General features: G+C 32.2%; 1 protein-coding gene across 1 annotated transcript; it reads right to left on the reverse strand.

The window, feature by feature from the left end:
- Positions 1-5,307: 5,307 nt before the first annotated feature.
- On the reverse strand, positions 5,308-7,915 carry LOC135960381 (acetylcholinesterase; the record flags this gene model as incomplete). The annotated part of the gene is made up of 3 exons (XM_065511659.1): positions 5,308-7,507; positions 7,568-7,738; positions 7,802-7,915. Coding segments are annotated over 3 exons (2,016 nt in total), but the record flags the coding sequence as incomplete, so codon positions are not given.
- Positions 7,916-10,150: the final 2,235 nt, after the last annotated feature.

The following is a 10,150-nucleotide window of genomic DNA, read 5'->3' on the forward strand; positions in this document are numbered from 1 at the left end:
TTCCCTGCTCTCTTTTAGTTTAAGAGTTATATGAATTTAAAGTCAATACATATAATAGTATATTTCTCATATATTTGGAAAACAAACTGATCGTTATGGGTATCATTGAATAGTGCTTCACAATACCTTTAATATGATATATAATATGGTACAGTTTATTAATATTGTGAACCAAAAATTCCTTTTTGATTTTATATGACAGTACTTCAGAAAATTTTGATATACAGAAAAAGTGATTTTAGCGAAGCCGGTGTTCGATACACCCCAGAACTAAAAGTCCCTTCACCCGGCCGAAGGCCGGCAATACAGAAAATGTGAATATTAACAGAAAAAAAATTATGAAAATAAAAACTGTTACGCGGATCTTGATTTGTTCCTTTATGTTGGAAAATCATTATAAATACATACTATGGTTGTATAAGTCGATTGTTCGACCAATCGACTTTTTGGTTGGAAAAAAGTCCAAGAATAAATTACCTTATCTCAAAAAGTCAATTAACCCTTTGACATCGGTATGGTGTCCATTAATGTATCCTTCATGAACTAATGTTGCTAGACGTAGAATATTTGCAAAAACCATGTTGAAGGGATGTCAATTAGGGATACACTTTATTAACAAACATGATCGCTTATTGACACCCCTTCAACATGGGCCATACATATTTCAAGCAGTTTAGGAATTGCGCTGAGTTTAATTGTGTCTATATAATAATATTTGATTTGTTGCCTGATTTGAATACTGAGTGCCTTAAAGTGTGCTGTATTTTCCAGCGAATTCTTGTACTTTATAAAGTGTGTCTGTATTTCCGCGAATTTATAAAAGTGTATAAAAAACACTAAGCGACTATTTAATTCTGTTGTTGTACATTTTAAATAAATAAAGAGTTGTTACAATGTTTAACTACTAAACGGCTTTTATTTGCAATCAAAAGTATCCGGTTTATTTAAAGGAAATAAACCAACGTTTTGAAAAGGTTAAAACGTAACAATATGAAATATAGTAAATAAAGAATAGCCATTGCAGGTGCAATTTATTAATACATATATAACTTGGTATACCATCCAATACGTTTGAGAGTGATGATTTAAAACATTAATCGATTAAAGATGATAAAATTGGTTGATTATAGTGAACATTGAGTGGATAGATCGCGCTATCGTCATATAGGGCATTAGAGTAAGTAGAGGCAAACAAATCATCGAATAAATTGCTGATTTGCAACTCATCACTACACTCTTTATTTAAATACTTCATAACTTTCGGAGTGCCGGAGTGCAAATTTTCCTTTTTTAGTTAACAAAAGTAGGAAAACGACAGAGGATCATGTTTGAAATTTTATTTTTCATATTTTTAGAGAAGATAGTTGTTTGGAATTCCAGGATAGTCAGACATAGGATTTGGTATACATTGCGGTTTGTTTACAAATACCAGATCTAACAGTCTACCAAATACATATGTTATAAATTTAGTTAATTTGTTGTACACATAATTTGTAAATATTGTTAAATAACAGTTATGATTACAATGTGCACGAAATTTACACTTTTTTTCTGTCAGCTTAATCGAACTAATTCGATTACGCTGAGCACCACTGGCTAACCTTTTTTTTAGGTTAGCTCTTGTTTTCGAGATATACCGTTATTATATTATATAAAATGGAGGAGGTTGCACAACATACATATATATGTATATTCGCGTAACTCAAAACCAGTTTAGTTTATTGAAGGAACTGAAAAAATTCTGCAATTAATTTAAGGCTTACCATTTTTCTAATCTGCGTTTTAGAAATATTTCCACAAAAATTTCGAAATTTTACTAAAAAAAATTTTTTGACAAACAAATCTATATTTCTAAAACGACTGCGCAGATTAAAAAAATGTTAAGCCTTACCCAAAGGTAATTTTATTGCGGGATTTCGGTATTTTCAGTTTATTCAATAATATAATATACATTTTTACATTTTAATTTTTTAGAAGGAATACAATTCAGTTTAAATTAAATTTCTTGGATATGGTATACAAAAAAGTACTAAAACTAGGGTTTCGCCCGTTTTATCCCCTTAAAAGTACAACACACCTCACCACTTATATTTTGCATAAATTTAGATTAAGTTCGACTTTTAGTGCTAGCTTTATTAGTTCCGGAAATGCCGATTTTACCCATTTTTACCCTTTTAAAATTCGAATTTCAAAAAATCCCTTCTTAGTGAATCTAGTCATCGTGTGAGGTACCTACATACTAGGGTGATCGGCCCGGTTTTTAATAACCGCTTATAGCCGGTTTTTTTTGTTAAGTCGGTTTCGGTTTTTTTGAAAAGCTCACATTTCGAATATCGAATGAACCGGGGTTTTCTCCTCGAATAATCGGTTTTATGTGTTTTTATGAGTTTTAGTGAATTAAAAACTTTAAAAAATATTCAAAATCCAAAAAACTTTTTTAAAACAAATACTCCAACTATTTTAGAAGACTTTTGAATTTAGATAAATGATACAATCGATCTGGAAAGCTTGAAAACTTACTCAATGCTTTGTTAACTATATGTCCTACAAGTACACTGATTGAAAATTGTCAATGTCTAGCTTTGAAAGAAGAAATATCGATACACTCCAAAGCATTTAAACTGTGTTTTCTTCCTAAGAGTTTATTTTAACCTTCATAAGGTCTTCAAATTTACCGACGTTAACGATCTTCGGTAAATAAATATTTTTTTTGGCCAAAAACTAACGTAGTTGTTGACATTTGAAATTAAATAAAAGTCATAAAATATCAACCACTCATTTCTGAAAAAAATCAATTTTAATTTCAAAACGGGTAAGGATAAGAAAAACATAGCTTATGTATTTATCCAGGGAATCCCAGTTTTCATAAAAAAGTACTGATTATTTTTTAAAATTTCTGGTTTTTTTGGATCGTTGGCGGTAACGGTGGCTCCTTGCTCCTTGGGTTGCTCGGATGAGGTATTGTCGAGCTAGTTGTGGTAGTCATATGAATGATATTGTGTTCCATTCTTATATGACAAACTTCAACATTTCCAATAAAACCAGAAATTTTAAAAAATAATCAGTAATTTAATTATATATTATAATAATTTTATAGCCGATTCAAATTTTAAATGGCCCACCCTTTATAATGTTCAGCAAGAACGATAAAAAGAGACAGATATATATTAGTGCTACCAAAGCTCTGAGAACATTTAACTAAATTGTGCGTAACAAAAATTCAAGATTTTTGCTGCAGGTCAAATATGACCCAAATGACCTTAAGTGCACAAAATTTTATAGATATTTTTTTTGCCCGATTTGTTTTTCTAAAAACCTAATGTGGTTGTTGACATATGAAATTAAATAAAATTCATAAAATATGAAAAATATCAACCACTCACTTTTAGAAAAAATTCAATTTTAAAAGAAGTAATCAAAATTATAATTAAAAAGTATTTAAGCATTTTAAAAATACTTATTTTTTGTTATTTGAATAAATGAATATTCTTTATCATAATTATATGATCTCTTCTTCTTCTATTATTTTATCAAATAAAACTGTTTTCTTTTTATTTCCAGGCATTTTAATATTTTGTCAAAAAAACCGGTTTACCGGTTATATTAAAAAACCGAAACCGGCTTCTAAAAAATGTCGAAGAATCGATCACCCTACTACATACACAATTTTAGCACATACAAATTTTCAAAAGTTCAAATTTAGGGAAATTGTTTGTGTGGTAAAATTCGAAAATCGGCTTTACGAATGGACCAAATGGACCTATTGTAGTATTTTAGGTGTCTTGTCATCTTCAGAAAATTTCCTTTCCAGTGAAACCGGTTTGGAGCTAAACGGTTGGATGGTTTCAGAGTCTATAACGGACATACATATGTAGGTAGAAACATTTTTTGTATTTTATATACATATATATACAGTGGGGAGCTCAAATGAGTACATATGTATTTCTATTTTCTGCACTTCTTATGGAGTAAAAATAAAACTGATAAAGCAAATCCAAAAATTTTTTCTGTCATTTATTTTATGTTTAATATTTAACCAAGGCGTATTAACAAGGTGAGTGCATAAAATCAGCTGTTTCTTAATTGGCTGTGGTTTTATGTACACTATATGTCAAACTTTGTTTATGTTTACATTTGTTATTGTAAATAACATAGTAATATATTAATTCGCCTTGATTTTGACATTTACCGTACATTTTAACAAAAACAAATTGCCTGTTGTTTTTGCATTGTTCTATTTGTTGCCGGGACGCACTCACCTTGTTAATACGCCTTGTATGTAACAAAATGAATTACAATTCAAAACAAAAAACATCCAGTTCTAAATAAAAAAAAAGACAAAACTAAAATAACTCGCATGTACTCAATTTTGCACCCACAATAACTTTAGGGAAGAATTGCATTTTTTAAAATTTTTTTCAAAATTCGTTATTACGTAAATAAAATTTTACACGCATTGACATATTTTCTACCAATATTTCATTAACTTTATTTGTCATATTCTCTCTCTCGTGTTCAATCCGCTGTTAAAGCTCGTAGAAATTGGTAGGAGTTAATCGGTATTATTTCAACCGCCAATTCACGATTCACTAAAAATTCTCAATAGGATTGAACTCAGGACATTGAGCTGATAACGGCATTAACAAGAAATTTTTCTAGGAACACCATTATTTACGATTTTTGACGTGTGCAATGGGTCGACATCCTATTGAAAAATTACTTCTTCTGAAGGATAAGCGTTATAATCTACAAAGTCGAAAGATTAATGTGTAAAATACAAAGATGATTACGTATTGAGGTCGGGATATCGAACTGGACAGAAATTTTGGTCACTAAACCATTTTTCAAAGTTCTTGAGTGCTTTAATTCGCCAACCTGCTGTAAAATAACTTCTTCGACATGATTGGCGCTCTTATCTACAAAATCGGAATGGCAAGTCTATAAATTCGGTATGATTAGTCTTCAATATACGCAGATAGTCTTCTTAACTCATTATTTCGGCGATTTTTTCAAAATTGGTGACACAGTAAGGAAACTGTAAAACACGGTAATGATATGGGGTTGCCTTATGTGGTGCCACCTTAGACCAATGCAAAGAATCAATGAAATTGTAGATTTCATAACATAAAGTCTGTTCGTTTACTTACTAGTTTTTTTATATTTTCGGTAGTGACGAAAACTACTTTATAATTGTAAAACCAACTTACAATCTGATAACGTGTATTATCTCTTACAATATCTTAAAAACATTTATTCTTTGGTATATGTATATAAATATAAAAATACATTGTATGTACTTATTAGAAAAGTATTTAGAATTAATTAACTTCGTAGGTTTGATCATTATTTAATAATGCATTGAAATTTACAACTTATCGCATGTCAGTTGGTACTGCCAGTTTTTAATTCCCACATGATCAGTATAATGCATTCCTTGAGGAGTGTTCATGTTTTGATGTACTACGACTGATTCGGTAATGGTTTTCAACAAATTTGGATTTTTCGCCACATCGATGAACTCCTTTCCGGATTTAGTGGTTTTCTTTGAGCTTTTCGTTTGTACTTCCATCATTGGGTGTTCTACTTGTCTAGGACGATATTTAAAATCTTGTGGCTGTGTTGTGGTGGTTTGATGATTTTGGTTTGTAAGCTTCGACTGACGACTGTTCCAGTTGTTACTCATGGTTGAGCGTCTGAATTCGTGGGCAACTCTAGCGTTTGAATTTGTGCTACTGGGACGTTTAAAGATTTTTGCCGGTCGAATGAACCACTTATGTCATAAATCACAATCGAATTGCGGAGAAGACAAGGGATCACGACGCAGTAAATACACACATAGACAAAGCAATGTCAACAGGAGCAGCACTAGTCCCAACATTACAAAAAAACCATGCTTGAAACGAGCTGCATCTGCTGATGCTTCCATGAAAAGCAAATGTTGCGTAATGGCTGTATCATCGGTGCGTAGTGCATATTCCTTGGAGATGGCCTCGGGAAGAAAAACTTCCCAGAATCCATAGACTCTCATTAAATGAGCGGTATAAGGTGAGCTTCGTATTCGTGTAGTTTTTGTTGGGGCAAGATTATTATTTTTTGGCATCTGATAAGAGTTACTGAACTCATTACGATTTGGTCTAGAGTGGGTCGAAGATGCGCTTTGATCTTTAACTAATAGTTGTGTGATTTTCTGAACACTTTTTGAGTCCAATAAAGTGGAGTCGTCTTTAACACCCGACCACATATCTCCTAAGTCATATATATATTTGTTTTTAGTGGTATATGGAAGCCAGCCTTCGTGAATTCTAACCGGAGTGGGATTACCGTTCTTAATAAAGTTTATAAAAGGTGTTCTTATTTTTCGATATACTTTCTCTTCTTCTGCATTAAAACGACGCCGTGCGATTTGTTGAAATAATGTCGGGCCAAATAAAAGAGGTAAATCTGAGGTATGTGACGATCCACCAAATAAATTGATTTTTCCACGAATATCCATTGAATTTGTAAAGTCATTTATATAAGCATATAACTTGTTGTTGTTTTGTGATTCTGTGGCGTTAGATAAAACATTGAGTAATCTATAAAATGGAATTTCATAATTATATTCCGATATAAATCTTTGTAGAGCTGCAAGTAAATGAACCGGATTCTCTTCAAGATCATCAGCAAAATAACGCCAGTTTATGGCATCTAAACCATGCTTACTGCCGCTGCTATTGAGTTGATTTTGGCTCGATAGTACATTCCTCAATAATGTATAGTTTATGTACGATTTCAAAGATGTATAACTATCGCGTGCCAATTCAAGCCAATAATCCTGCATAAAAGCTCCCTCATTCGATGTAATGCCTATTATAGTAGTAGGAAAACTATTCATGATAGAGGAGTTGCTAAACATGTCTTTTAAATTTGTGGATAGACTAGGTCCCAATTGAAAAGTCCCATTGCCATGATCATAAATACTTTCAAATGCTTTTAACAGATCACTTACACTTTTCGATCTAAGACACATCATTAATTGTTTACTATACTCTTCAAATTGACAGCCCAGTTTTTCCACTATGATTTTGGAGGCTTCTTGCACGGACATTTGAGGTTGCAAAGCCCGTTCAATATTTCCGCTAGACATTAGTATCATCTGATTGAACGGGGGAGAAGACGAATGCAGCATTTCATTGTTTATGAGGGAGTGATAAAATGCACATGGCGCTCCACTAGTTCCATGACCCAATAATGTTATTTGATTTGAATTTCCACCCAGACTTTTTACATTTTCTTTGATCCATTTCAAAGCCAGGGACTGATCCTGAAGACCATAATTTCCTCTTAATTCAATATTGCCCGGTACATTTAGCCAACCAAATATATTTGTGCGATATTGTACGGTAATGACAACAAATCCTTCAGCAGCAATATCTAAGCCGGTTATTCTATTACGTGGCCAGTCATATGACATTCCCTCTCCCGTTAATATTACCAATACTGGAAGGTTGCCATAGCGCAGGCCACTCTAAAAACACAATAATACAAAAGAAATTGTTTAAAGTACAAAAAATAAATTCCAACCAACCTCCGAAACCCAAATGTTTAAGTACAAGCAGTCCTCATTGATTTCAGATGGTCTCGCTAAAAGTTCATCCGTTGCCGCCTCATCGTATATGGTATTCGAAAGTTGGGGACATATAGGTCTCATTGACATGGCTAATAAGGTTCGATTCCAACCACTATGAACTTTAGGTGGCTACAATTTTATAAGCATATGTTTATTCATTATAATTTATGTATATTTAAAAAATGTTCTTACAGCAAATCTTAGTTCTTCTATTGGCGGTTCTGCATATGGTACCCCAAGAAAAGCATAGATGGCAGAACGTGCCGAGTCTGGAAATACTTTTAACTGAAAAAAATAATAAATTAAATTTTCAGACAAACAGAATATTTAACAATATTCGGCTATATGTGCCGAATCTTATATACTCTTCACCAAATTATACATCAAAAAATTTATTTTTTAAAATATTTGTATTTAACAAAATTCAATATTTTTTTAATTGTTTTAATTTTTTTTTTAAAATTGTTTTTAAAATTTTTTGATGAAAAAAAAAATTCGGGTTAAAAAATATTATTTTAAGATGTACAATATTGGAGTCCGATCGAATATTCAGTTTCGGATTAGGTGAAATACCAGTATTCGGTCAAAATTTTGCCAAATACCGAAATATTTATAAAGGTATGGAAGATTATGGAATTTTAAAGGAGATACAAGTTTTGAATATAATTAATAAAATATAGAAAATTATATTTTATTGTTGGTTATTATTAATAGCATTCAAGCAGTTTCCTCAAAAAAACTTATCAGTTCAAGATGAAAAAACAAGATTAATGGAGTCCAACAATTAGGCCGATTAATGATTTTTTGAACGAATATTAGGTTCGGCTCTGGTGTAAAAAACTCGACTTCGGTCGGACTTTACAATAATAGCTTAAACAAGTAAGAGAGCTATATTCGGCTTTGCCGACTCTTATATACCCTTCACCAAATTATACTTAAAAATAATTTTTTTACCAAAATAATCTCCTTTAAAATTCCATAATCTTCCATACCTTTATAAATATTTCTGTATTTGGCAAAATTTTGACCGAATACTGGTATTTGACCTAATCCGAAACTGAATATTCGATCGGACTCCAATATTGTGCATCATAAATTTAGTTTTCAATTTAAACATTTGAAATGGTATAAATAATTTTTTTTAAAAGTCGATCCTTTTTAAATTCTTAAAAACGTATTTAAGAACAATTGAACCCTCTTCTATGTATCTTTTTTATACCCTTCACCTTCGTGAGAAGGGTATATAAGTTTGTCATTCCGTTTGTAATTTCCATAATATAATTTTCCGACCCTATAAATTATATATATTCTGGATCCTTATAGATAGTGGAGTCGATTAAGCCATGTCCGTCTGTCTGTCTGTCTGTTGAAATCAATTTTCTGAAGGCCCCAGATATCTCCGGGATCCAAATCTTCAACAATTCTGTCAGACATACTCAGACATGCTATTTACAATCAGCAAAATCCGTCCATAAATAACGGAGATATGAGCAAAAATCCGAGACAAAAAAGCAACAAAACGTATGTTTGGATGTGCATGCTTTTGCGTATTTTGTTTTTTTTTGTGTTTTGTTTCTTTTGGCGTTGTTGTTGTTTTTTATACAACTAAACGTATGTTTGGTTGTGTGTTGGTTTTTTTGCTTTGCGTGTGTGGTTTTGTTTTGACAAAAAAGCAACAAAACATATGTTTGGATGTGCATGCTTTGCGTATTTTGTTTTTCTTTTGTGTTTTGTTTCTTTTGGCGTTGTTGTTGTTTTTTATACAATTAAACGTATGTTTGGATTTGCGCTGGTTTCATTGCCTTGCGTATTTTGTTTTTGTTTTTTCTTTTGGTGTTTTGTTTTGTTTCGCTTGGCGTTGTTGTTGTTTTTTGTATTCTTGATAAATTTATGATGCTGTACGCTGAAAGTGGGCAATGTACATACATACATACAGTGCCGGACTTAAATATTCACACAGCATACAGATTTATCTTAATCCTCCATATTTTTTAAACGAAGGCCCCAACATTCGTACGGATTTCAACAAAAATATTTATTTCAATCGGACGACAGAGTAAGAGTTTGGAGAAGGCCAAACACTGAATTGGAAAATAACAATGTAGTAAACACTGTCAAACATGGTGGAGAAGGGGCTATGTTGTGGGGTTGTGTGGCTGCATCTGATAAAGGAAACTTAGTTTTCATCGTCGATTCAATGGACAAAACAGTGTACCTTAATATTTCAAAAGAAAACCTACTACAATGCGCTCTAAAGTTAAAGCTTGGGAACATTTCTATTTTCAACAGTACAATGGCCCCAAACACACAGCCCATGACGTCCGAATATGGATAGTGCATCATGTTCCCCACATTCTCCCGACTCCTCCCCAATCACCTGACATGAATTCCATAGAACATTTGAGGGATAAATTGGCCGAACGTGTAGGGAAGCACCATATTATTAGTAAGTCTTAACTTAAAGAATTCCTGTTACAAAAATGGCAAAATATTGGAGCTGACGTCACCAAAAATTGGTCGATTCAATGCCAAGACGATTAA

Source organism: Calliphora vicina, chromosome 5 (genome assembly GCF_958450345.1).
Source record: "Calliphora vicina chromosome 5, idCalVici1.1, whole genome shotgun sequence".
Taxonomy (NCBI): Eukaryota; Metazoa; Arthropoda; class Insecta; order Diptera; family Calliphoridae; genus Calliphora; species Calliphora vicina.